The 27950-nt window shown below is 34.6% G+C and overlaps 3 protein-coding genes across 10 annotated transcripts; all 3 read left to right on the top strand.

Moving 5' to 3' along the window:
• Positions 1–665: 665 nt before the first annotated feature.
• On the top strand, positions 666–8921 carry LOC129319502 (protein MODIFIER OF SNC1 1). 3 transcript variants are annotated; one of them, XR_008595510.1, is made up of 11 exons: positions 666–919; positions 1981–2055; positions 2226–2312; positions 2403–2447; positions 2541–2913; positions 3415–3505; positions 4232–4297; positions 4419–5724; positions 5804–6065; positions 6145–8690; positions 8775–8921. XR_008595510.1 is itself a non-coding variant. In XM_054964604.1 (10 exons), the coding sequence occupies exons 2-10, from the start codon at positions 2024–2026 to the stop codon at positions 8590–8592; spliced, it is 4698 nt and encodes a 1565-aa protein (XP_054820579.1). In that variant the 5' UTR covers positions 666–919; positions 1981–2023; the 3' UTR covers positions 8593–8921. The 3 variants fall into 3 exon arrangements, 2 of the variants coding, with proteins under 2 accessions (XP_054820579.1, XP_054820578.1); XM_054964604.1 differs by having other exon boundaries at positions 2553–2913; positions 6145–8921; XM_054964603.1 differs by having other exon boundaries at positions 6145–8921.
• Positions 8922–11801: 2880 nt separating this feature from the next.
• LOC129319346 (uncharacterized) lies at positions 11802–16156 on the top strand. 2 transcript variants are annotated; one of them, XM_054964386.1, is made up of 7 exons: positions 11802–11954; positions 12059–12149; positions 12675–12738; positions 13451–13584; positions 13990–14039; positions 14180–14615; positions 15353–16156. In XM_054964386.1, exons 3-7 carry the CDS (start codon positions 12712–12714, stop codon positions 15765–15767), a joined length of 1062 nt encoding a protein of 353 aa, XP_054820361.1. In that variant the 5' UTR covers positions 11802–11954; positions 12059–12149; positions 12675–12711; the 3' UTR covers positions 15768–16156. The 2 variants fall into 2 exon arrangements, with proteins under 2 accessions (XP_054820361.1, XP_054820363.1); XM_054964388.1 differs by lacking the exons at positions 11802–11954; positions 13990–14039 and having other exon boundaries at positions 11961–12149; positions 14175–14615.
• Positions 16157–19340: 3184 nt separating this feature from the next.
• On the top strand, positions 19341–23824 carry LOC129320373 (uncharacterized). 5 transcript variants are annotated; one of them, XM_054965797.1, is made up of 7 exons: positions 19341–19599; positions 19678–19757; positions 20015–20086; positions 21533–21599; positions 21822–22220; positions 22791–23134; positions 23444–23824. In XM_054965797.1, the coding sequence occupies exons 1-7, from the start codon at positions 19572–19574 to the stop codon at positions 23657–23659; spliced, it is 1206 nt and encodes a 401-aa protein (XP_054821772.1). In that variant the 5' UTR covers positions 19341–19571; the 3' UTR covers positions 23660–23824. The 5 variants fall into 5 exon arrangements, with proteins under 5 accessions (XP_054821772.1, XP_054821776.1, XP_054821773.1 ...); XM_054965801.1 differs by having other exon boundaries at positions 19342–19599; positions 20015–20099; XM_054965798.1 differs by lacking the exon at positions 20015–20086 and having other exon boundaries at positions 19342–19599.
• The last annotated feature ends 4126 nt before the right edge of the window (positions 23825–27950 follow it).

Below are 27950 nucleotides of genomic sequence, written 5' to 3'. Positions count from 1 at the left end.
ATCATACCTTTTCTAAACTCAATCCTAAATTTTTTTGGTGGGTTCGAGCTAATCTGTCAAGCTCGGCCTAAATTACCGGCTCTACACTCAACTCTGACCTTTAGGGCTTCAACCATATATATATATATATTAGTTTAAAATATGAAAAATATATTTAAAATTCCAAAAACATTATTACACATAATATTAAATGTATAAAACAAATTAAGTTTAATAAAAATAACATTATAAAATTAACACTAATAATAATCAGATTTTATTATTGTCATCAATGAAATCTTGATGATTTTTATTATCATCAATATTAAGATAATTTTTTTTTGGAGTCTCAGCAGTAATAAAAATATTAAAATTTTAATATATTCCTTCTTCATTCCTGCAAAAATGAGGTTAGAGTTTTAAAAATAATGTAATATTTAATCTTTTTAAATATAAATTATCATTTTTCACTCTAAGAGCGATGTGGTCCTAATTTTTTTTTTTTCGAGCACCTAATTCACTGCACCACTGGCATCGCCGCCGATTTTTTTTTTTTTCAGGGGCTGTTGTTATTACTTTTACATTTTACAATTAAGTTAAAATTAAAATTTAAAATATATATTAAAATTAATGGATTAAAAATATATTTTCTTAAAGGGGCCTATATTTGTGAATAATGTCTCGCAAGGCATTTCGACTGGGACGTCCTCGAACTCCTTTCAGCTGTTTCTATTCTTCGCTCCTTCATCTCCCATCCCAAACCCGCACACAAGGCCGTTGCATCAACGCTTGCAGATCTCCTTCTCTGAATTTTCACCACGATCCTCTTCGATAATCCCGCAAGCCTTTGATCGTTTTCCCCTATTTCTGGGAAAGCTTTCTGTAATTGCTTCTTTAGGGTTTCTACGAACCTCTGTTCGTTTATTTTAAATCAGGCCAGGTACTTTGGAGTTGTGCCTGGCATGCTTTTGCTTCCACTTCTGAATTTTATCTATCCATTGATTGATCCTCGAGGGAAACGAAGGGGAAAGTAATTATTGCGTGGGACGATATATAACTAGCATTTTTGTGACTGTGTCTTTGCGCTTAATATATTAAGGGATTTTAAGATATGTCTCTGTTTGTTCGTTGTTGTTCAAATAAAAAAGGAGTGGTACAGAATCTGTTTTATCTGGCGACGCCCCAAAGAAAATTTACTGATGCAACTTCTCTGCCATATCCATTTTTCTTTTAAAACGATGATCCTAGCACCTCACTATTGTTGATTATGTTTCTTAACTTCATGCGGAGAATCTGAACCCAATTTGCGATTGTTAATGCTTGCATATGCGGTAGTTGATTCCTTATCGTTGATAATTTCGTTGTTGAAAGCATGCTCTTTTTCGTAAGGTTTCAGTTGTTTCTTTCTTGGATCTCTTGCCTGTAAATGGTAAAGGTTTGTCTACAGTTGGATGTGAGAGATAGTTATTGGCGAATGTTGAATTTGATTCTTCTGGAGTATATATTTGGTGGAACATGGGACAGCACGTGGCTGTTTCTTATATTTGCTAGACAAAGTATAATTTTCATCAATGGATAAAGAAGGCTGCTTTATACAAGTTGACTAGTTGCATGAGGTTCACGCCCTTTATATGTTCTAAGAATGTTAATCAGTGATGGGCGGTCTTTAGGGGATTGTTGTGGAGGCAGGAACAAAAGTTCTTCGGAACGAGGAATTCTGGGAACGATGATAAAGACATGTATTGATATTGAAATCAGATTATGTAAATTAAATACATAGAAGGATTCAATTTTTTGCTTCTGGCCACCTCATTTTAAAAAATAGCAAATGTAACACTTGAATTCTCAGTGAAGTTTTGGGAGAGACAATATTCATATTTATGGACTTTAATTTTGTTGATAGTATTCTGATCAATTTGTTTTCTAATTGAATTGCCTTCTATGCATGTATAGCAATATAATATCACACAATTGCCCTTAACTATGTGTTTCTTGCAATAGGCCTTCCAAGTGGGTTGAATGATTGTGTGGCAGCAACTAGGCTATGACTTCAAGTATGTTGAGTGGGGATCGAAGGTATATTTTGATTTTTTACTTTTGTTTCCATTTTGTATAGTGATATGATCAAGTGGGAAACCAAATGAAATTTGCGTTCAAATTATGATGTTATCTATAATCCTTTGTCTTTATCAATGAGGAGATTTTAAGTTTGATGTTTGACAATAGTGTTGCTAATACTGTTGCAGATGGGCCTCTTCAAGTTCCAGGAGAGGTGGTATGACTGTATTAGGCAAAGTTGCAGTTCCAAAACCTATTAATTTGCCCAGTCAAAGGTATTTAGTTTCTTGCTCAACTTGTTATCTTTTTGGCTAATCAATGTGACCAGCTGCCTTCTGAATATTTCCCATTTGTTCTGTATCAAGGTTAGAAAATCATGGTCTGGACCCAAATGTGGAGATTGTTCCCAAGTAAGTAAATATTTATTGATCTCAGTGATATGATGTTTTATCTACTTGTATTCTTTATTTCTTGAAATGATGCAATCTATCCATTGTGATTAGGGGTACCCTCAGCTGGGGCAGTAAATCATCTTCTGCATCAAATGCTTGGGGGTCGTCTTCTCTCTCACCAAACACTGATGGTGGTAGTAGCTCACCCAGTCATCTCAGTGCTCGTCCATCATCAGGTGGAAGTGGCACGAGGCCTTCAACTGCTGGCAGTGATAGGGCTCTTGAACCTAATTCAAATGCATGGGGTTCAAATTCTAGGCCATCATCAGCATCTGGTTCACTAACAACAAATCAGGCTTCACTGCCATCACTGCGTCCTCGGAGTGCAGAAACAAGACCTGGTAGCTCACAGTTGTCTCGATTTGCTGAATCCTTGACTGAAAATCCTGTGGCTTGGAGTAGTTCAAGGGCTGCGGACAAGCTGGTAGGCTGTAGACTTAAGTATTGTATGTGCTTAAAAGATTACAATATATTCATTGTTTTACTGTCACTAACCATCCATGATGCAGTCTTGGACTTGGTGTCAACCTTAGTCTGCATGCAATTAAACTTTGATATAAAATATATAGCAAGCCGTACTATTTGTAACTCATGAATAGTTAATTCACTTTAGGCGTTGTTCGAGCAAGTCTATTTTGTTGCTATAAGTCAGTATTTGTTTGTGGAAGGAACTTTTATCTTGCATGATTAACAGAATAAGATCTATGGCGTAGGAATTTCAAGCATTTTGCATTGGTTACGTTTTAAGGGAAGTGAATTGAATTCATTGTATTTTATGCCATCAAAGATCTATCCCCCCCTCCCAAAAAAAAAAAAAATTATACAAACCCTCTAATTTCAGCACTACCTGCCCATGACTGCTTGTAAGTTGTGTTTATTACTAGCCCTTCTGATAACATCATTTTTTTCTGGGGTGCAAACGCAGGGAGCCAAGAGTGAGTTTTCTCTTAGTTCTGGAGATTTCCCAACTCTTGGTTCTGAAAAGGACAAGTCTCTAAAGAATTCTGAGTTGCAAGGTAGCATTTCCTTTGCCACTTTTTTTTGGTTGATTTTCCTTTGATACTTTTATTAAACTTGTTTTTTGTAATGAAGCAGCTATTCATTGTTCTAAGAGACACGAAAAATACTAAGGAGGAGGATTATGTGTCTTATCTTTTCTGCAAAAGAAAATAAGAGAATTCAGAACAAGTTAATTGAAAGACAAGACAATTAAATATGAAATGGAGCTGTGCTGTGCAGCTCCTCTGCATATAAAAGAGACCAGCTAAATAAAAATTATTCATTCTGTAGCTCATGGTTAAAGCCCTAAATTTATGCCATATAATTTCCATCTAGGATTGGTTGCTGTAATTTCACTGGTTGTCTTGGTGATTTTTTTTTTCCTGCTCGAGTATATTGTCTTCCCTTACCAATTTGTCAATTGTGATTTGTTTTCATTATGAGTGTTTCAGTGAGTGCTTAGATGGCTGTTCTGAAAGTGCGGTTGCCTTTTCCTTTATTATAGCGTGGCTTCATGGGTAAATTGAAATCAATATGATTGTGATTCTATTTATTAATAATTGATGAATGATTATACGGAGGTAGCTGCTATTTTTTAATTAAGGAGTCATTTTATCTGATGTTGGTTGTTATTTATGTAGAAATCATTGCGCTACAAAAATTAGACAAAAGATAGGTTATATTATCATTTACCTTAATTAGGATCTTCTGTCAGTGGTAATTTTTTTATCAACTTTTGGCAGACCACAGTTCTCATGGTCGTCCTGGCTCATCTTCTGGACATGGGAAAGAAAAAGCTGAAACCGTTGGTTTGTCTAGTTGCTCTTGCCTTTATATTTGCATGTCACTGCAATTTGTTTCTTTCTGTTACTACTGTGAGGATTTGGTGTTCTTTCATCTGAAACAGTGTTGCATTTTGGTAATTTACAGATGATGTTTCAGTGGATGCAAATGTCATGGGTGGAGCAGTAAATTCTTGGGGAGGAGATCATCAGACGCACAGTGATGATGGAATGAAGCCTAGCATGGAGAAATGGCAGGGGAATCCCCACCCTTACCCTAGTGCTGGGATTGGTCCTCAGCATTATGATGCTTGGCATGTTCCTCCAGTGAATAACCCTCAAGGTGGTGTTTGGTTTAGAGGACCGCCTGGTGGGCCCCCATTTGGAAGTCCTGTTACTCCTGGTGGATTTCCAATTGAACCATTTTCTTATTATCGCCCTCATATTCCTCCTACTGGTCTTGTCAACCCACCAACGGTTCCTCCTCCTGGGGCTGGTCCTCGAGGGCCCCATCCAAAAAATGGGGATGCGTACAGGCCTCATATGCCTGATTCATATATTCGTCCAGGTATGCCTATTAGGGCAGGCTTTTATCCTGGTCCAATGGCCTATGATGGGTATTATAGTGCTCCAATGGGTTATTGCAATTCAAATGATCGGGATGTTCCTTTCATGGGAATGTCAGCTGGACTTACTGTTTACAGCAGGTACTCAGTTCAAAATCCTTCTGAGCCTGGCAACTTACAAGGTAGATCTGGGGGATGTGTTTCTTCTGGAAAGCAATCCTCAAAGCAAGGGGAATCCAGTCATCCTCCTGATACTGGTGGACCATACAGAGTTCTTTTAAAGCAAAATAATGCATGGGATGGAAAAAATGAACCATCAAACTGGGAGGAATCAGAGACAGTAAATGCGTATGTTGAGCGGAGGGATAACAAAGGACTGCCTGTCTGGGACAATGAGCAGAAAACAGATTCCAGAGTAAATGAGGAGATGAATTCAAGGGCAGGTGGTTGTGGGGATGAAGTTTTGCAGACTTCAGAAAATCGAGGATCTAGTTTTTCTGTCAAAGCTGATCATTCTGATAGTTCTGGGAATATCAAGACATCAAATGACACTTCAGCAAGGAAATTGGATCGTACTGCTTCTGGTGGGGAAGAAGTCCCTTCACGATCAGTTGCCCCAAAAGAATCCAGCCTAATTCAGAAGATAGAGGGTTTGAATGCAAAAGCTAGGGATAATTCATCTGCTAAGAGTAGGGAGGAGCAAAGGAATAAATTTTACGCTGCTAATGCTCCTGTAAATCATGTGGAAAATGGAGTTGTTGCTGGTGATATGCTTCTTCAGAGAAAATGCACCCCTGAAGTCTTGAATCCAACCCTTCGTGAAGTGAGTGCCTCTGGTGGAGAAAAGAATCTTGAATCCTTGTCTTTCAGGGGGACAGAATCATCCAGGTTTGTTCATAACTTCTTGGTATCAACTGCAGTAACTTTGCTTTTAACATGGGGAACATATTGAAATGCCTGTTTACAGGCGAGCTGTTCATGGCATTCAAGGTAGAGCTGATCATCGTAGCAAGGGAAGATTCAATAATCAAGATGCTGATGAGTGGCGACAGAAGTCTGTTGATGCTGATTCCACTCCATCTAGTTCACAGTTGGAAGCATCTGATGTTCACATTGGTGACCATCGAATATCCATTGAAACCTATGACAGGTCTGGGTCCTATCACCAAGCTAGGCATGATGGAGAATCTGTGCAGTCCATGTCTGATCCAATTGCCACTCAGGCACAGGTGATAAAATATAAACCAATTTTGTATTTGCTAGCTTCTGTGTACCATCATTTACACAATATGCTTTGGAACTTTTCAGCGTGCTAAAATTAAAGAATTAGCTAAGCAGCGGACTAAGCAGCTGCAAGAGGAAGAGGAGGAGCGTATAAGGAAGCAAAAGGCTAAAGCACTTGCGAAGCTAGATGAGCTTAACAGGCGTGCACAAGAAGTGGAAGGATCAAATTATAAAGAGAATGCTACAAGTTCTGCCCTCAAGAATAAGACACAGGAATCACAAGCTTCTGAATCAGCAAATTTGGCTGGCAAATCTGGGGCATCCATGATGTGTAGCACCAATAGTCAGATAAGTGTGAATGGCACTAACCAAGTAGGAACATCATTGATCTTGTCTGTTGAACTGCCCTCTGAAAAACTAGACACTGGCAAAGAATCTGTTCCTAATCAATCAGTGACCTTGCACCAGGATGTTTATAGTGCTGAAGCTACTGGGGATATGCAGGTTCTAAGTAATATTGCTGCAAAGCAGAGGCGAGTGGGCTATAAACAAAAGCAGAATCTTTCATCCAATGAGAAGCTTATTTCTGCCACCCCAGCTGCCTCAAAAGTTGAGAATGGCACAGTGATTGATGCTGGCTCTCCTGGGATTGTAGCAAATGAAGTCTATTCTGCTGGTGGATTGACTATTGTGGCTGAGTCTTCTGTAAACCAGAAAAGGAAGAATAATAATAAGAATGGAAAGAACAAACACAAAGTTGAGGAGAGTCCGTCTTTTGCAGCATCATTACCTCTGGCAACTCCAAAGGAAGCCAATTTTTCTAGAAGTTCTGTGGAAAGTGATCACCCCAAGGCTTCTAACTTTGAGTTAAATCAGGACTCAGTTCTGCCTGCTTCCTTGTCTAAAGATCCAAATCAGCATCCAGAGCAGTCCAGAAATTCATCAAATGAGGAATCCCATGGTAGGTTGAGCAGCCAATGGAAATCTCAGCATTCTCGAAGGATGCCAAGAAACATGCAGGCTAATAGACCAACAGAGAAGTCCCATGGGAATGATACTGTGATTTGGGCACCAGTTAAACATCAAAATAAAATGGAGATTGCAGATGAATCAGCTGAGAAAAGTAAATTTGAGACAGTTAACTCTGTAAAGGTTGATCAGCAAGTGCATGGTAATTTTAAAAATAAGAGAGCTGAAATGGAGAGATATATTCCCAAACCTGCTGCAAAAGAAATGGCTCAGCAAGGAAGCGTACAACAGGTGGCTTCATCAATCAATGAGCGCCCTACAGATGAGTTTGTTGGAAGAGTTGTTTCTGCTTCTCAAGGTGGCCAGATTTCTCAACATACCAGTTCACCTGTTGTAAAAGTTGCTAGTGGAATGGAGTCCAAGAATGGAGATGTCAGGCAAACTAAGCAGGGAAAAACTCATGGATCATGGCGGCAACGGGGTTCAACAGAATCTACTAATGTGCATGATGCGGAAGAGGGACTGCACTCTGATCCAAACAATGGTCAAAATCTTCAAAGATCAACTGAACGTCAACAGGCACAGAAGTCTGACATGAGCTCAGTGAAAGGCCAAACCAAGCATGTTAATGACTCCATTGATCCTGATGGGTCACACCACATCGCCAATCAGGATCCAACTGCTCAGCCTTCTGCTCCTGCTGTTAAAGATCAAGCAGTGACAGGCAGGGGGAGGCGGGGTCCTTCCAGAGGACACCGGGTCATGGGGATGAACCATGACATTGATCACAAGAAACATGATCGGGAGGCTGAGAAAATTGAATTGCAAATCTCATCATCTGAGCCTGGTCAACCAGATGTTGGTGCTGCTTTGAAGGAAAATCGAAGTGTTGGAGAACGTTTGACGGCTCACTGGCAACCTAAATCCCAGGCATCTAGTAGTCAGCAGGGTAGCAGACCCAATTATCGCAATGTCTGTCCAGAGGCAAGTCAGGCTATTCAAAAGGATTCCACTCATGGGAGTTTATCTCATCCAGGAGGCCCCTACAACGAGACTGACTCACATACTCCCCGACCTCACAGTGATCAATCAGACTTAGAGAAAGGCAAGGCGGGGGGAGCTACAAATATAGGGAACCAAGAAGCCAAAAGAGAGAGTAGAAATGCTCCACCAAAGGGTCGTTCCCATTCCCCAAGTCAGGTAATTGTGAGTTCAGTTGAGCCACCTCCAACAAGTGTGGATTTCAGACCTGAGCAGCGCTTGTCTTCTGGATTTCGCGGAAATGGAAATCAAAATCGTTTTGGAAGGGGACATGAATCAAGAGGGGATTGGAAATCATCTGGGCAAGACAACAGACATTATAATCAGCTCCGGGAAAGGCAAGGGCATAGCTTGCAATATGAGTACCACCCTGTAGGGCTGCATGATAATAGCAAATCAGATAACCCGGAAAGACCTAAAGACAGCAATTACAATGGAGGAAGATATAGGGAGAGAAGTCAAACGCACTCTAGACGAGGTGGGGGGAATTTTTATGGACGTCAGGGTGGTTCTTTTGATTAAATGCTGTTAATTAGTGGGGAGAGGCACTGTAAAATGGTCTGGTTTCCATCAGGAGCCTAACCTCCATTAGCTGTGCTTGGATGGTCGGCCATTTTCAGGTATATGTAGCTTAGGTTTCAGATGCGATTGAATTGTGAATCAAGATGAATTATCTTCTGACAGTCGGTGTATGCATTGAGCAGGGCTGACAACAATGAAGATGGTACCCACAAATTTTGGGGTGCCAAGGGGGAGGGAAGGTTTGGCTGCTAGTGACCTGTGTAGTTGGATGTTATTTTCCGCTGTACCTGATTGGAAATATTAATTTCATGGCATTTTGTTTTTGTTTCTATGGAATCCTCGACAATTTCAAAGTTTCAGCGATCCTTGTTTCTAGTAACCACAATGCGCTTGGTTTTGGTGCTAGAGAAGTTTTACAGGCCTTCTTATTTTCGTTAACACACTGCATACGTGCATTCGACCCATTTTTGCTAGAAAATACGTGCTGACGTACAGTATTTTTATCTTCTCTGAATACTGACGTGGGACGAGTAAACTTGCGACTATATATCTGTTTATTGGCAGTTGGTAGATAGTAGTTTATTTGCTTTAGTAAATGACAAAATAAAATGCATGTAAAAGTAAATCGGTCTTGACTTCGACAGTGCGCCAAATCTCTAATTTTTCAATTTCTTTGTTTTGTTAATCGAACGAGTTTGAAATCTGTATTCTTGGTATGGTGTTCTTTCATCAATGGGTGTATTGAGATGGAAAATTATTCTTGTTTGGAACCCATTATTGGTATGTTTTGTCGGATGCTCTTTCCTATCTCCTTTATCATCATAATACACGCCCTTACTCTTACCCGTGTTAGATGGGAAGAAAAACTGGGAAGGAGGGGGAAAAAAAGGTGAGAAGAAAAAATTGAATAGGAAATATTATAATCTCTCATGTTTGGAAACAACAAATGATAGAAAGGAAAAAAATGAGTAATATTACAATGATTATACAAACAACAACAACAACAACAAGCCGTTATCCCACTAAGTGGGGTCGGCTACATGGATTGCAAGATGTCATTATGCTCTATTATTTATCAAGCTTTTAGAAATATTATTAATTATAATAATTATAATGTCTTTATTTTATAATATACTAGGTTTTGTATAATTATCTTTATAAAAGCAAATTGAAGGTAAACAATATATTAAAATTAACATCATCAAATAATTTAAAATCAGATCACTTGATACAAAATATATTTTCACTTTTCATGTTATTATATTTTAAAATAAGCTAAATTATATTATTTCTTATTTAAAATAAAGCCCTACCATACTATATCTTTTTTTTTTTTTTACACAAGTGGCAAGCCCAGGCTTGATAAAGAGTCAGTTGCAAAAGCTTAAACAGTCAAGCATGAGCCCTTGTGTCGCTGAAAAACATTCATTAACAGCACATTGGAACCTCAGCTAGCAATTTACATCCCTGGTCCCATGGTGGGCGTCCCTTGAAAGTGCATCAGCACATCCTATCGAATCCCATCCCGTGGGCTTAGGGCACCTCTGACGACGTTCAGCAGTTCGGAGGGGCGGGAGGAGAGGAGGGTGGCTGCGGAGGATACATTTGTACAGGCCAGATCAATTAAATCAAACAAAAGGGTATAAGGTGGAGAGAAAACTAGGGAGGAAAATGAGGTGGGTTTTACATCCCATTTTTTCTTACTTTTTTTTTCCTTATCCAGATAGGAGAAAAGTTATTTACTTCTTTTTTTTTTTGTTAGGTTTTTTTTTTCTTCATTGTTTTCTCTCTATTCAAATGGAGCATTAGTGAAAAATTGTACTACAGAGTTGATGGACATCAATTTTTATTAAACATGCGATTTTATTAAGTTTTATTAATTATATATACCACCCTTTCGGTGGTTATATAGGAGCTATACCTTTTCATTTAAAAATATAAGATATTTTTAATCGAATTTTATCTCCAATAAAGTAATTATTTATCTTTAAACTAACTTTATTTTTTTAAATTTACTCTTATTTAATAAAGTATTTTATTCTAAAAAAATATAAAGTAATATATTCAATAGGGGCTTTTTAAAAAAGAAGGTAATGATTATACTTTAAAAGATTTAAAATATCTTATATTTTTTAATATTCAACCTCTTAAAAAATGTCTTACATTTATTAATGAAAAGAGTAGATAATTAATTTAAAGAAAAATATTTTATTTAATCATTTGTATTGGAAGCAATGTCATTGACGGAACTCCCTTTAATATTTATAATTACTAAGGATGGTTTGGAAAAAATAAGTATAAACTTAAAAGACAAAGTGATAATTCATATATTTAAAATCGAAAAGAATACTTAATTTGGTACATGTACCATGCATGAGAGTCATGATAATTAAAAAGAATAAAATAAATTATCTTTTTTACTTTGACCAGCCTAAAAACATGTTTATGAAATTATAATTCCGCATGTAAGTTAAATTTTTGTTTGCGCCCATGGGGTTAGCTCGTGTGATAACGTGTACTGGGCTTTAGATAAATGTCAAGGGCCTGCTAATCTAATTTTATTTATAAATTATTTTTAATATATTTCATTAGAGTTAATAAAAATTTTAAAATTTATTAATTTTGTCTGAAAATTTGATAAATTTTTAACTTTATCCATATTAAATATAGATACTTTAACAATATATTTTTCCTCCAATGTTCAATGAAATGTAAAAGGAAAATTTTGAAATAAAAATTTAATGATGTAATTTATAAATAGGATGAAAAAAATTTTGTATTTGTTTTATAAATAAGACCAAGGAGAAATTTTCAAGCCTTCTCAATATATTAAAAAAATTATTTATAAAATTTTAAAATATTTATAATTTTAAATTCTCAATATACTGTACTAAACATTAGATCGTAGGTTTTATATTTCACATTAAATTTGAAATAGTAGTGTTCAGTTGTTCATTACTGAAGAATAACATTTTTTTATTTTTTTAATATCATGAATTCCATTTCACATATTAAAATATAAAATATACAATATACAATACACAATATTTTTTATTTTGCATTTATTTTTAAAAGAAAGTCATTAGCTAGACTTAGGATCTCTTTGGTTAGTGATTTATTGGAAGAGTTATTTATAGATAGGACTCGATAGCACCATAGCTTTTGTTATTTTTTTTTCCCTTAAAAAATAAAAAATTACACAGCGGCGACCAATATCAAGCAGGCCCTGAACGAAGGCCTTGCTTTCATTTTTCTTTTTTCTTTTTTGTTTTTTTTGCCTGAGAATTCAGAACCGCCTCTGTCGACATTACCCGCTGTGTTTTTTTTAGGCACTCTCCATTATCATCCACCTGGAGAAACAGGTCCTGAAAAAAACCCTACCATTTTCAACCAGAACTTCCGTCCCCTTCAATTATACCTTCCTTTCTTTGTATCTTTCTCATTCTTTCTATTTATCTCTTTACAGCAAAGTCTTCGGCAAAATGATTCTTAAATTCAGAAAGGGTTGCATATTGAGATGGTTTTGATTCGACCTGTTCAATAATTCAAGCACAAAGGTCTGTTAATTCAACTGTATTTGTGCCGTTGTATATTTGTTTTTCTTTTTTTAGTTTGATTATGCTCTATTTTGAATGAGCTCTCCTTTCGTAAACCTTATCTAGTCTGGTGCCGCGAAAATCAACCAAAAACAGGATGGAGTGAAATTAGTTTGTTAATTCTTTTTGGCTGGCCAAACAAAAAATTTCTTTTTTGTTGTTTCATGCTTTCATTACCGCAAACTGGGGAAATTCTAATCTGTTCCACTTGAATTATTTGCGATTTCGCGTTTGACCTCTGGTCCCTCAAACTTCCTAATACTTTGGATATTTCCATTCTACTTCTAACCTATTGCACTTGAATCATTGGTGATTTTCTTTTAACCTCTGGTCCTTCAAACTTCCCAGTATCTTGGATGCTTCCATTCTATTCTCAGATATGAATTAAATGTGTTTATGTACAAGTTGTTCGACTGGGTTACAATCTTGTGTTTTTGTGTCCGGTTTCTGGTCACTTACCTCTGTTACTCGGTGTTTGTTGAATAGGCTCTTGAGTAGATAATTTGGTGGATAAAGACCTGAAATGGCATTAGTAGCACACCAACCACAGGTACTTGTTTGTGTGTGTGTATTTAACCTCTAGTATGACCGGAAATCTCTAATTGTATTATACTTGCATCGAGTTCAGTTTTTTCCGGTTACAATTGAATTTTATGCCTATCGTGAATGGAATTGAATAAGCTGTCCAATAAACAGCTGATACGTACTCCAAAATAAATAAATAGCTGACATTCTTATAGTAAAGCAATATAAGATGAAGTTATGAAATGGTTTATCTTTTTCATGGTGCTAGAATATTTTGCATTGCTGCAAATAAAATGTTGAAGACAATTTTTTTTTTTTTTTTTTGCCGCCAGCTTTCAGTATGAGATAATAAAAGTTTGGTTTTAATTTAATATAATCTGTACATTCAATAGAATTTATACATACTGACCTTTTCATGTTATGAGGAAAGAAAGCACGTTATAAATGTTACATCCATTTTAACTATATGACCATGCAATTGAGAATTTTCAACTTAATCCTCTATTTTCTTTGGCCAATGCTGTGACTGGTCATCTTTATTATCTATCCTTGTTAATGTACTTTTACTGGAAACTGACTCTTCATAATGGAAGAATCTTTGATAAGCCAATTTGTCTACCAGATTTTGTGTAGTTGCTATAGAATCTGGATCTCTCAATCAAGACTTATCATGCCCCTTTAAGTTTCAAGTGCGCTAATATATGAACCTTATAGATGATTTTCCCCCTTGTGCACAGGGTGTCTATTTGACATCTTCATCAAGGCGTTTTATACTTAGCAAAAGGATGCAGTTGAAACGGTGTTTAACAAAGCATCACATGATTGGACGAACTGACTGGCATGGCCTGTTAAAGCGAAATATTTCTTCAAGGTGGAAATATGTTTGTTTCTTTGTCTTGAAATTTAAATATGTTTTATGTAAATCACATTTTTCCTATCCCAAGAGATGTTCAAAACTTAAAATTGGTTGGCCCTGTTTTCATTTTAAAATTCTACACCTGCCTGTCTTAAAATCAAAAGATGCTTCAACCAAAGAAAATATGTAACAAGGAGACCTGTTTTGACCAAAATATCCATACATTTTCTATTAATTATATAATATAACAAAGATTGAATTTATATTTAATCATTTTGATAAATCTTAGGAATATTTTCATTTATATTTTCAATGAAAGTTCACAATGAAATAAAGTTTTAGAACTATGTTTTATTATTAAAAAAAACTACATGTTTTAATATGTTATGCTTTTACTAAAAGAAACTAATGCTATTTCAGAGGATATTTTATTCATATTTCTGCTCCAGGAGGGTTTTTGTATATTGTTGGTAAGCGATGACTTTGCCATCCTCTAGTAGCTTTCTTCTGTTTTCTAGCTTCGTTGTTGATGATGCTAAATGTGTATGAAATGGATGCATACAGCTCTGTAGTTCTGCATCACGTAAAGGATTTATTGTTTTCAGTGTAGGATCTCCTCTTATTAGAGGATCCACGCATAAACCATTGAGAATTGCAGCTTTTAAAGGCAATGCACAAAATGATGAATCGATAACAATAGCTAATGGATTGAAGGTTCCTAAGACCTCTGTTGGACTGGAAGAGAGTGGTGAGGCCAAATCAGAATCTCCTAAGGTCCACAATGTTCCTCTTTCTTACGCTTCTAAAGAAAATGACAGCCTTGCAACATCACCAGCTATTCATAAACTTTTCAAGAAATGGTTGACAATGTTGCGCACACAATCATCAACTCAAGAAGCAGAGAAAATTATGGAAGAACCACCTCTTGGGGTTTCACAAGAAACATTACAAGAGCCTCAAAACCAGAAAAGAGGTGAGGTTTTGAAGGTGGCATGGTCTCATTTTGTGGCCCTTGATGCAACAATAAAGATTCCTTTACTAATATTGTAAGTATGAAGATTTTGCCTTTCTGCATGTTATGCTATCTGCTTCTCCTATATAACTTAAGCGCACTAAATCTGGGAAATGAGAAAGTAAAATGTTTATGCATGTCTGATATGCATGTTTCGTTTCTTATACATCTTCAAATTTCCTTCTCTTTTGCCATTCAAATACTTTATTTTTTATCTCAATTGAACGTGGGTGTTGAAGCGATGTTTATCTCATCAGGCTTCATGGGGGAAAAGGAAGTAAGAAAAGGGAAAATGACATGCTTGGTTAATATCTTACCAATAACTAGTATTATTTTTGGTAGCATCATCTTTATTACTGTTTATCTAATGCATATTTTTTACGTTGGTTAAGTTTTTAGTCATAATAAATCTAAGACTTCTTTGGAGTTACTTGTTAGCAACCGAGCAATTAGTTTTCCCTGTTTGTTTTATGAGGACACCTAGTAAATTTTCATGACTGTGAGGGGACATATTAAAATGGACATAATTATGGTCAACAAAGTGGGATAAAGGCTTGTTGTTGTTGTTGTTGTATGGTCAACAACTCACTGTTGATTTTATGCTAAAAAACAGAAGCTATATATCCTCCCTTAAGATACTAGAGAACTGAGATTGTAGATTGTAACTATTGTGCTATCTGCCTTATTGCATTAGACAATGTCAACAGTGTTGATTGCTATAGAACACGCAAGTCTTTTTTACGTGTCTTCTCATTTATCTTTTTCATGCAGTGTTCCTTTCTACCTGGCCGTTAATGTCATACATGGTGCTGAAATTTCAAGGGAATTGACCCCTTTGTGGGTTTTGGGGCCCCTCATTGTGGCTTTCTACATCACAATACTTCGAAAATTGTATGCACTTTATGTCTTCAGCTTCAAGCAGACTGTCAAAGTACTCAAGAGTATGCCCTCTTTCTGCATTCTGGCTTTTAGCTATGTCTTTTGTGGAAAGCTGAAAGAAGATATCGGAGCTCTTATTTTGCAGCCTGTAATGGGCCTAAAAAATAAAGATTACAAAGAGCTGAGGAAAAGAAAGTTTAAAGAATTGGAAGAATGGTTATTGGAGAAGTACATCGATTTCGTGGAGTCAATATGGCCCTATTATTGTCGGACTATCAGATTTTTAAAGAGGGCAAATCTCATTTGAATTTGAAAATTTTCTTGAGGGTGGTCCTAGTAAAGGCTAGAGCGAGCTGGAAGGAGATGAGCTGATATTGTGTTGGGAGAATTTTTTGAATAGAGCTCCATTTTGTTTTGGGGTCTAGGTGTTTGATAAAGTTGATGATGAATAGTAAATTCCTGAATGTGTCATCATCCCAACATTGTCATTATATTCTTGGATGAGGTTGTATCGATCGTTGAATCGAAGCATGTGTCCCGAGGTATTGCCATGATATTGATTTCCTTTCATGGTTGACAACTAGAGGGCCCACGGTGATTTCCTATTTTGGAAACATTAATTAAGGTCCGATTTATTTGTAGTAAGTATAGTTACAGTAAACCAAATCAGTAAAAGAATATGTTTAGATTGTTTTATTTTTGTAGAGTGAATTTGGAAGATGGTTAGGTGGAAGCCCATGTGGATTTTATTTTCCTTGATGTTATCAGTACTGATTGATCACATGCTTTGGCCACTTCTATTAGTCATTCACATTCTAATTCCCACGAAGATTTGTACCTTATGTATGGTTCGTGGAAAATCGAGTGTTATTTTTTTGTATACGGATTTCCCCGAGTTTTTGAAAAAGTGCATTAAGCCATTAACTCTTGCGTTGTTTTGGCGAAGATGAAAAGGACTTACCTATTTTAATATACAAGCGTGTTAAGCGCATCAGCAGGTGGGAAGAACGTAGTATTAAACAGCAAAGAAAGTCTTTTTCCCCCCCATTGGTGAAGCGAAGGAGGTGTTGAAAACCTAAGAAAATTAGGTAATTTAGTCGAGAAAAAAAAATAAAAATTATGTATTATAAGGTTTTGTTACTAGCAATTAGGTAATATAACACTTGTATGAACTTCGAACTTACACGTAAACAAAAAGTTATAGAGAAAAAAATTATTTAATCTTTATAGTTTTAACTCAGATATAATTTAATTTTTAAACTTTAACTCATTATAATTTGATTTTTATAGTTTGAATTTAATTATAATTTAGTCTTTGAATTTTGACTCTTGCAATTTAATCTCTATAGTTTTAATAATTTAAGATATTAGTCCTTGTATTTTTAAAAAGGATTAAAGTTTAATTTTGCTTTTGTACTTATTTTTCAGAAACGTTGGATACCTTATATTCTTAAGTAGGGTAATTTTTTTCTTGAAGTATTATTTCTGTTAGGAAATTGTTAACTTTGCAATTTTCTCTCCACACACACTGATATGTAAGATTCTGACCATGGTCTTTGATGCTAAGTTGCCTTTAAACTTTTTTTTTAAAAACATTAAGTACCCTAAAGTTTCTTTCTAAAAGTACTTGGTACCTTGAAGTCTTATTAAAATAAAATTTAATAAATATTATCAAAATATTAAATATTTTCATATTTTGATAATTTAAATATTATTATTCATAAATATTCATTCAAAATTTATAAATTACTTTTTAAATATTAACAACTCAAATTAATATTTTATAATTTTATAAATTTTTTTATATATCGGTCTTTAATCTTCTCTCCAAGATAATATTTAAATTGTTACACCTTTTATGCGTGTCAGAATTTGCTTATAATTTTAATATTAGTTAAGTTTTTTAAATTTTTAGATTATTTTTTGTAATTTTTTTTGGTCAATCTTTTTTCAAGATATTGCACTATCCAAATTTAATACTTTTTGTATGTTGTAGTGTCAGGAGTAAAATTAGAAATATGATTAAATAGGACCAATAATATGCCCACAAAAATATTTATTTAAAATATATCACTTATTTTATTAATGTGCTACAAAAAAAAAGTTATTTAACAAGACAAAAATGGAGAGAAGGGAAGAAATAATCTCTTCATTAATTTGGAGGTTCATTCCCTTTGTTTTTAATAAAAGATTGTAAAATATCAAAAATATTAAATTGGGTGGTATAGAGTTTTAAATAATAATATTTAAATTATTATAGGTTAAAATAATTAATATTTTTAAAATATTTATTAAATTTTACTTTAACAAGATTTCAGAGTGCTTAGCTCTCTTAGAAAAAGATTTAAGGGTGCTTGGTGCTCCTAAAAAAAAAAATTAAGGGATAAATTAGCACCAAATGACATGATAAAAATCTTACATTACATGTCATTGTGCATGAGCCTCACGCATATGCCACATCAACAAAAAATAAAAAAAAATTAATAGTTCACTAACAAAAGGTTTTTTGTTCCTTAAAAAAATAGTTCAAAAATAAAATTACTCCACTTAAGAATATATAGTGCCCATCGCTCTTAAACAATAAGTACATAGACAAAATTGAACCTTAACCCTTTAAAAAAAATATTTTAAAGATTGAAAATATTTTAAAATTTTAATATTTATAATATTTATAAAGATTAAGAGGGTTTAGTAATTTAAAACATTATTCATAAATTTTAACATAATTTTAATCTTTTTAATTTTATTTTTTAAAATATATGGACAAATATTTTAAATAGTTAAAATTATAGGGATTAAGTTGAAAGAGTCATAGTCAAGAATTAAGTTCTAATTAAATCAACATTATATAAAATGAGTTACAATAAGTTAAAATTTTAAAATTGAGTCATGACTGTATTAAAATTATAATGGTCAAATAATTAATTTTCTTAAAGTTATACCATCTAATAATGAATAATACGTATCATTTCATATTTCTGTTAATTCTTTATCATTGTAAAATTAAAGGGATATAATATATAGAAGTCATCTAAAAATAGTATAAACAGGGGCTTACCTACGTTGCATTGAAAGGAGGACACCCCCCTCCCCCAGTTTTTTTTTTTTTTTTTAACACGAGACTTGATACTTGAGGCGCTAGATCTAAGGGTAAAATTACTGCCTTAGCCTCCCTCATTTTTTTTTCCACTTTTGACTTTCTCCTTGACTCTATTACTTATACATTTTTTTTTTAATTTGTTTTCCTTTTTTTCCACTTACACATGTCACCTTTTTATGATATAGTGAAACTTTTGATTCTCTATCTTTGTCATGATATCGATTTGATTCATTGAATTCAATTAAGCACTTAAAATTTTATAATGACACATAATTAGTTCTTATTTTATTTTTCTTCTTTATAATATAATGACTAATTTTATGTGATTGTAAAATTTTAAGTTCTTGATTAGTAGAGTTAGAACTTTAAAAATTAAATCAATAATTAAAATAAATTTAAAAAATTTAAAATTTTATCATCCCTAAAATTATTTTAAAGATATATTAATAATAAATATTTTTTTAAAAAATCAAATAACATATTAATCACATAAAATTGACCCCCAACCCAAAGCTATGGTTTTGCCCGAGTATAAACCACAGAATTATTAAATTCATATGTTTGAATTCAATGAGTATAACTGCTGATTTTTTTTTTACGATGGAGAAAATAAGATATATAATGATATAACTAATATAATATTTTTTTGGCGCAGATATAATTAATTAATTATATTTAAAAGAAAATATATAAATTTAATTATTATTTTTTTTTCATAGCTTCCGACAGTTTGACCCGCATGCGAAAAAGTGTAGGTGACGGAGAAAATAAGAATTAGCCCAGGCGGATAGGGAGAGACGAGAGGAGAGGTCCATGGACGAAGTAGAATAGAAGAGTGCGAAGTCCTCGTCTCCACTCTACGCGCGACCCACGACATATCATAAAAACGCACACGACCATGTGAGCATGAGCAGTAAAATATTCTCAATAAATACCTCCTCAAACCTTCACCACAGCTTGAGCCCTTGTTTCGTTTCTCCGTGAAGAAATTTACACTAGCCTATTTCATAGATGCTCCTCAATCAAATCACTTGCTTATGTGAGAGGGAATTCTTTTTATATGGATTGGTTGAGAAATTTTAGTCACTGCTAGTCTTTGATGCTTTTCTTGCTTCAGATATGGCTTCAAAGTGCCCGTCATTTTCCTGTCTAGCAGCTTCTCTGTCTTCTCCTTTCCAACGCCGGAAAACTGCCCAGGTTCTTTAAACTCTTGTTTGCTTACTTGGAAGTCATATCCTTTTACCTTCCTGGGAAAATTAACGGTTTTTGCCTGAGTCTGCTTACATTACAATTGGCTTGTTCTTGGTAAATTCCTTTTCTCTTATTGCTTTTTATTTGTTCCGAATTAAGGAAAATATGTAATGAAGCATAAAAGGAAAAATGTAGCGTGACCTAATTTTGTTTTGGCTGTCGTTCGGTTAATGAGACTTCTCACATGGAAATAGCTTTCCTAGGAGGGGTGCAGCCAGAGCGGAGGCAACAATGTCCATTTTTCTTTTGTTCACACTGATGTTTGGGACCTTATGGTACTTGCTCAAAGTTAGGTTTATTTATTTTGTCACTTTTTATTGGTCATTTCTCTCGTTCGACCTGTTTGTTCTTCATCAAGAGTTGTTACAAGTTATAATATGTTGTTTTGATACCTTTGCTCTGAAGTTCTTGCCTTGCTTTGATAACGTCTGCTTAAAACCTGATAGCCAACCTGTGGTATATGCAGAATGTGCGTTAATTGTTTTCTAAAATGGGAAAAAGTAAGAGCCATAGTTTCATGTTCCTTAGCCGGATGAGTAGTAAACCCAGAACTGTTGGTATGGTCATTGCGTAAATTTATGATACATCAGATGGACTTTAGTGTTACAACTTTGGCAGACGCTTATAGCCAGTGATATTCTGGAGCATCTTTGATTGATATAGAAGTGGCCTGATTTGAATTTTCCTTTTAGCACTGCACTTATTATATTGCAGCTGAATCTGGCTTCGTCAATAAATAAGGGAATGATTGCAGTTAATAATCATAATTAAATGAATCAAGATGTCATTTAGAAAAGAAAGTGATTACAATTTTTAATATTTTACCCGAGTTCAAGTCAAAAAAATACAGTCTACAAAGAAAAAATTTTATTTTTTCCCAGTCCTCTGGCATTTTGAAAGAAAATGCTCAAATCAATTGATGCTGAAATCTTTGCCAGTGTTTTGGCCCCGGTCAAGGTTATTTGAACAATTATCCCATCTATATAATGTTGTTGGGAAGAGGAAAGAAAGAAAACTGAGAAGAAACCACTGGCTCTAAAGCACAATAAACGTTATTTAAATAATGACAACTTATACTTGAGTGCCATCGGGGAAAATAAAACTAAGAAGGAACTGTTGAATGTAAAGATAACAACAACAACAAGCCTTATCCCACTAGGTAAGGTTGGTTACATGAATTGAACGACATCATTGTGCTTTATCTTTAACCAAGCTTTTTGAAATATTGTTTAGAGGAACTGTTGAATATAAATTTATCAATTTCATCTTGCTGAACCTGAACTTTAACAGGATATACCCACTATTCTATCTCTATAATAACTTACGGTGGATGTACATCAAATGAGGAGCTAGATTTTTTTTTTCCTGCCGTTTGCTTCACTTCTTTGGTAGTTTTGAAGTTAACAAAATGCACATCAGCTTCTAGAATTTGATAGTTAGTAATACTCATTGTCAATGGACAATCCAAACTTTTATCACGAAATAAATATTTCTTTAGAACTTCTAAAGTGTACTAAGCATGCAAAAAGTAGAGTTGAATTTTCAGTGTAGTATACTACAGAACCATGACTTAGCTATGAATTTTAGTTTAAGCTGATGTTGAGAGAACTCTTGATGTTTTATGCGCCAATCAATTTATGTGGCTTGCTATTTCAGTTTACTCTCCTTGGCATAAAATTTATCCTTTTCACTTATATTTCATAGCTTTCTTTAATTTTCAGTTGAGGATATCGCAAAGGTTGCTCAACAGCCAGCAAAATAGTGCGCAGCAGTTAACATACACTAGAGGTAGCTTGGCTGAATATTGGGCATCTCATACAGTTTTAATCCCTTTTCAATTCATCCTTTTGACGTAGCCAGTTTGATCTAAAGTTCCCACTTAGTTTCTTGATATTATCTGAAGAAATTAAAATATATTTGATATATTTTCTTTTGGACTTATCCTCTGTTAACATTCTTTTGCTTCCACATTCTTTTTTTTTTTTTTTGTTTTTTGTTTTTTTTGCATAGACAATTCAAACCAGTCAATACATGGAATGAGGAAGATAAATGGAAGGACCCAGAAGCAGCGGTATCTTGTTTTTGTCGTCTCTGAGGATCAATCACAACATAATGAGCTCAAAACAGATGATCTAGTGCCGGAAAACCATGATATGGATTCTGAAGATATCTCAATTGCTAGCAATTCTTCTTTCCATTCACCAAGTGGTGAAGGAAAGCCTGGTGTAATCTCATTTTATAATCGTCCATATAGGAAAGATAGTGAGATGCTTCCGTTGAATGCAGAGAGGAGTCAAAACAGCATACTATGGTTTATGGGCCCTGCAGTTCTTGTTGCTTCCTTCATTTTTCCTTCACTCTATTTACGTAGAATTCTTTCTGTCATCTTTGAGGACTCTTTGTTGACTGGTGAGTAATTATTCTCTGAAAGAAAGTGTCTCTAGGCCTTTTCCTTTGGGTTTTGTCATTTTCTGGTTATTTTGCAATATGTATGATTCACTATTTATGTGAGGTGTGCCAGCTTGCATCTATATGTGGTTCATAGTGACATCTCCCTGAATCAATAGGGTAAACGGACTACCTGATAAAAATATTGAGGTGAAGAGTTTGGTTGTGCTCGGTGCATTTAGTGACTAGTGAGGGATAATGTAAAACATTTTGGATATTCAAAACCTTGGATGTGATTTTGATTGGGTGATTGGAATTATTTGTTTTTTGAGAAAATGGTGGAACAATCATTGGATGAATGAACAAAAGATGGGAGCATAATGGGTGATAAAATTCTTAACTTTTAATAATCTTGATGGTGGCTCAACATGGAGCGACAAGACGATAGAGTTTGTAGTTAGAGTAATTTTTGTGACTTGACCTATCTGAGAACTTGTATAATGGTCAATTACTTGATTTAAATCTTTGTCTCTCGTTAGCTCTGAATTTTGCTTCCTTATCTGAACCCTGAATTACATTCTTTGTCTCCAGATTTCCTCATATTATTCTTCACAGAGGCAATTTTCTATTGTGGTGTTGCTGTATTTCTTCTTCTACTGGACCATTTAAGGAGGCCAGTGCAACTGGATGTTGCTGCAAACAATAGTGATTCTCCTACTCCTCAACTGGGACAAAGGATCTCTTCTGTTGCTACTCTAGTGCTTAGTCTTATAATTCCTATGGTCACTATGGGCTTGGTCTGGCCATGGACAGGCCCTGCGGCTTCTGCAACTCTTGCTCCATACCTGGTTGGTATAATCGTACAATTTGCATTTGAGCAATATGCTCGTTATCGGAAGTCCCCTTCATGGCCTGCTATACCCTTTATCTTTCAGGTAAGGGCAACAGAAAACTCCTCCGGACTCTGTCCACTTTCGAAATTGGATTTAATGAAAACGGAGAAAAGTCCGCTCTCCCTTTTTGTAGACTTTCACCTAAAAGTATAAATTCTCATAATGATTCACTGTGTGTCAGTTAATTTTTTCGAGAAAAACCTCATCAGATGCCTTCCCAGTACTGCTATTCCGAAGTGGTGCTTGGAGAAATTGCTCTTTTAATAAGTACAATAAAGTGTTAAAATTTCAAATATTCTTTAGTGTGACTACCTCAGCATTAAAGAACTAATGTAATTTTGCTATCAACAGGTTTATAGACTGCACCAACTAAATAGGGCAGCACAACTGGTGACAGCTCTGTCATTTACTGTTAGAGGAGCTGAAATGACCTCACATAACCTCGCTATAAATAGCTCTTTGGGTACCCTTTTAAACGTCTTACAGTTCCTTGGTGTGATTTGCATCTGGTCTCTCTCAAGTTACCTCATGAGGTTTCTACCTCCTGTTTCTGCAACAACGCAATGATGTCCATACTTTCATGTAAGATATTCTCATTAGCCAAAGCACGCCCAGTTCTTCTGCGTGCAGATTTTACTCATCATCCTCTGTATATTTCAAGGATATTAGTATAAATTCTTTTGAGCTTTCAGTTAAATTTTTTAAATGGGATAATTTTGTGTGTTTTAATTATTGTTTCTTTCGCACTCTAGTTGAATTAAATTAGAGCATGAGATGAGTTTTTTTTTTTTTTTGGTTAAAAAGATGTTTCAAGTTCAAAACTTCTCCGACGAGATATGGTAATGACATTTAAAATTATCCATGGCCTCTCTTGCAGAGATAGATGGATGAACTTGTAGAGAGATTAGGGCTGTGTAGGGTCCAATGCTTGGAAGCACGGATACGTGCAAAATCGCAGCGTGTCCGTGTCGGATACGTATCCGACATGGACACGCGTTCAGGACGCGAAAACGCTGCGTCCGCTTTCCGGTTTTAGTCAGACACGGGCTGAGACGGGCGAACACGGGTAGTGCTCGAAACTTAGCATTTTGGCTTGTTGTTTTTTCATTCTCATTTTCAGAAATCGGTGAATTAAGCTTCGTCTAGTTCAGTCGATTGTATCCCCTTTCTTGCGTGAGCTTCGCTTTAACTCTCTGTCGTCTTCGAGCATCGTCCTTCTTCAATATTCAATCACAACTCACGGTGCTTTGTCTCACCTGAGGTCTGAACTCTATCGCTTCAGTCACTGACTTTGGACTCACAGTGCTTCTTCTCAAGGCGCTGTGTGTCTTCAACAGTTCAGCCCGTGATTCTGTCGCCCTGTCTCTCCAAGTTTGCGGTAAGTTCTTCTTCATCTTCTTCTCCAGCGCTGTGTCACATTTAGCGTCCCTAGTTCCCATATATTCAAGACTTGAAGTTCCCACTCCTCGATACGCTAGATTTTGGTTCTGGGTATTGCAACTGCCAGGCTGTTAAAAATATTTTTTAAGCTCTTATTGATTGTTAAATCTACTGCTTGGGCTGGGAAGCACGGATATGATATTAGATCTTGAGTGTTTATTTATGGACATGTTGAAATTGTACTTTTTAACTTTAAATATGAAATTATGAAATTAAAGATATGTATATATCTAAATATTTAATATTTAACATTTAATTTTTAATTATTTATATATTCGTACTCATATCCTAAAATTTTTAAAAATTATCGTGTTCATGTATTGTATTTGATACTCATTGTATTTGATACTCATACCCGGATAGGTGCTTCTTAGGTCTAATGTCGTTCACTTGCGTGATCCTGGTCCCAGTTATTATGTCCCAGTTATTATCCCTTTGTTTGAGTTATATTAAGGAATTTATTTTCGTTTCTTTATTTTAAGCGACATTTTTTGTCTTCATGTTAATAATTATTTGAAAATTTTCACCAGAATACTCCAAGTATCCTGTATATAATATAATTAGTTCCTGAAGTGAGTACTGAGTGCCCATGCTTTTGACACGCATTCTGTTTCTACCACAGGCAAATAGACCAAATTGAAGAAATTTGGTGTGGCAACTTGTTTGTGCTGGTTTTTTTTTTTTTATTTATAACGATTCTATACACAGTGAAAGAAAATACCAAAATGCAATATTTGGGAATTATTTCTCAAAATATTACATCTCAAATCATTCTTACGCTAAACAATTTAAAAAATTAATTAAATCAAGAATGATTTCTTCAATACATAGTCTTGAGTTCACCAAAATTTATTCTTGACAGGAATGATTTCTCAACATCATTTGTACCTATCACATCAAATGATTTGTCTAATAATATAGTAATGATTCGAATGAAAATAATAAGTAAATAATTGTTACTAATATAATTAAAGAATTATTATAAGATGTATTAATTTAAAAATTATTAATAATTAATAATGAATGATTAAATCATATGAATGAAAAGTGAAAATTAAGTTACTTCACAAATATTGACTTTTGATATCACATCTTGTTCTCTCTCTCATACGTTATAATTGTTGTTATATGTTTTTCTCTTTTTTAGACTCAAGTATTTCATTTATCTGTGTAATTGACGTATTTAAATCAAACCAAGGTTATTCAACTAAAGAAATCGACTATCAAGGGGTGGCATTTGCTTTATTTGATTGTCCACCATGTTCTAAAGTAGAAGTTTTGTATTTAACAAAAAATAGTGCAAGATCAAGTAAAGACACGAACAATTCAAATTGAATATGAGTGTGTGACTTGAAAAGAGATGGTGATAAGGGTGGCATATAATGAGACTCAAATTGAGTGAGATGGAGAGAGGTGAAAAGGGGTATAATGATGATGAGGCTAGCATCTAATGAGATTGACTAATATTTTGAGGTTCTTGTTCTCCTACATCTAATGGTGGTTGGGTAGATAAGTGATCATCATGTCACTTGCTCAGTCAATCTCAAGAAATTTGTGGACGAGGCAGCTTAACCCTTAGTGGAGCAAGCTGAGAGTTCCTATTAAACTGTTGTTCTCTCATTGCAAGTATGATGTTGCGTTAGTCTTAAGCAATCCTACCTCGATAATCAATATAATGAGAGGACTCTAAATGAGAATTGATCGTTAGCTTGTCTAAATCTTTTGCTATGTCAGCTTAAAATAAACAATAAGATATTAAATTATGACACTTTTTAGAGAAAAAAGATGGTATAGATGGAAGAAGGTGCAAAACCACATACCCAATATCACTATTAATACATTGGATCTATCATTGTATATATTTCTAATACCATTGCATGTACTCAAATGTTCTATTAAACTCATTAAGTGCCGGAAGAGCATTAACAATAGTAAGTGGCTATTGATGTTTATTTGAAATTAAGCAAATTTTTGTTTTGTCTTTTACGATGCAATGGCATATAAGGTATAAGAACCACTCCTAAGTAGATCTTATCTCCCCTTCAACAATAACATATGCAAGTAGTACAATATTTCGATCATCGTCTTGTGATATGGCTATAAGCAGTGTGCGAAAATGTTCCATCAACTTGTACAATGTACTTTAAGTATGAAAATGCATCTAGGCATGGCTTGAATGCCTAAAAAATATGGTGAAACATTTCTAATGGTTGACCCACTATACTAAATTGAGAGCATTGTTTATTTGAAAATTGTATACATGAACCAAGCCTGAAGTGTTGAATTGTAGCTAACCAGAAGCCTAAGGTCTCCCAATTCCTATAAACAATAGCAATTGCTAATTATTTTGTTTTCCATGCTTCTTTATATGACATAGTATATCCAAGCATGGATTGCATCCTCTCAAAAATTTGAGAGACTTTCACATTTAGCTTGTCAGATACCATCCACGATACAAGATGATATAACATTAGCCAACTTTGGATGGTCTTGAGTTAACAATGCGGCCAAGCATGTGTGGGCCCCCTCATATTTTGTAATTTGCCAAAAGTTTCTATTCTCCTTCTTGTAAGCCCTTAGTTTTCAATTGCAATTTTCTCTATAATTAATGCATTGATATTCTTCATACTTGTTAGGTGTATAATGAACATTAAATGTGTGATAAACTGGAACATAACATAGCTTGATTGTACGTCTTAGAACACGAACATTACTAAATATCTTTCTAATATATAACTTTTCATTATCACTGAAAGGTAAAATTTTCTACTTCATTGAACTTAAGAGTCATAATTGACTCAAAATTAACATGCAGCAAGAAAGCAGTTGTAATCTCATTATGCTCATTGCAATCATTATAGTCATTAGCATCATTATCATTCACATTACTAATATTTAAATAAGAATCACATTCATCCTCATCCTCAGATGGATGTCTTCCATTGGAGGAAGAGAACACGATGGCCAATTATTGCCATTATTTAGGGGAGGCTCAAATGGGTAGAAATTTTCTACAAGATCACTAAACATGAATACTTGTTCTACAATGTTCACTTGATTGTTACTCGATGGGAGAGTGTTTCTAATATAATTATACATTGGTTGTGATTCAACATGGCCATCAACTTCTAACTCACATATGTTCGTATACAACTCCTCTCCTCTCAATTTAGTTAAGAATCAATGGCTTACTTGCCACATTTGTTCTATATTTGAATCATCCTCTAAATTGTATGCTTGGTAGTATGGTGGATTTATGCAAGTAGGATATCTATATATTAGATTTGTCACCAATGTATTGGGAGGAAACCATAGCTTTTGTCTAATAAATTACTTTAGTCTATCCAAGACAATATTTAGGTCAACTTTCATTACTTTCATATTATCCGACTCAAATGTTGCACTAGTTGGGCCATGT

Source organism: Prosopis cineraria, unplaced genomic scaffold (assembly GCF_029017545.1).
Source record: "Prosopis cineraria cultivar Desert tree isolate PC_DT_omini unplaced genomic scaffold, ASM2901754v1 PC9, whole genome shotgun sequence".
NCBI classification, from domain to species: domain Eukaryota; kingdom Viridiplantae; phylum Streptophyta; class Magnoliopsida; order Fabales; family Fabaceae; genus Prosopis; species Prosopis cineraria.
Note: the sequence above shows the minus strand (reverse complement) of the source record. Positions and strands in the feature narration are given on the sequence as shown.

Excerpts from the sequence above, each read along its gene's own strand:
- LOC129319502 (XM_054964603.1), top strand. The coding sequence starts at position 2,024 with ATGACTTCAAGTATGTTGAGTGGGGATCGAAG. Across the intron at positions 2,914-3,414 it reads CAAGGGCTGCGGACAAGCTG|GGAGCCAAGAGTGAGTTTTC; the intron begins GTAGGCTGTAGA and ends GTGCAAACGCAG. Across the intron at positions 4,298-4,418 it reads AGAAAAAGCTGAAACCGTTG|ATGATGTTTCAGTGGATGCA; the intron begins GTTTGTCTAGTT and ends GGTAATTTACAG.
- LOC129319346 (XM_054964386.1), top strand. The coding sequence starts at position 12,712 with ATGGCATTAGTAGCACACCAACCACAG. Across the intron at positions 12,739-13,450 it reads TAGTAGCACACCAACCACAG|GGTGTCTATTTGACATCTTC; the intron begins GTACTTGTTTGT and ends CCTTGTGCACAG. Across the intron at positions 14,616-15,352 it reads AAGATTCCTTTACTAATATT|TGTTCCTTTCTACCTGGCCG; the intron begins GTAAGTATGAAG and ends TTTTTCATGCAG.
- LOC129320373 (XM_054965797.1), top strand. The coding sequence starts at position 19,572 with ATGCTCCTCAATCAAATCACTTGCTTAT. Across the intron at positions 19,600-19,677 it reads CAATCAAATCACTTGCTTAT|ATATGGCTTCAAAGTGCCCG; the intron begins GTGAGAGGGAAT and ends TTCTTGCTTCAG. Across the intron at positions 19,758-20,014 it reads AACGCCGGAAAACTGCCCAG|GAGGGGTGCAGCCAGAGCGG; the intron begins GTTCTTTAAACT and ends TAGCTTTCCTAG.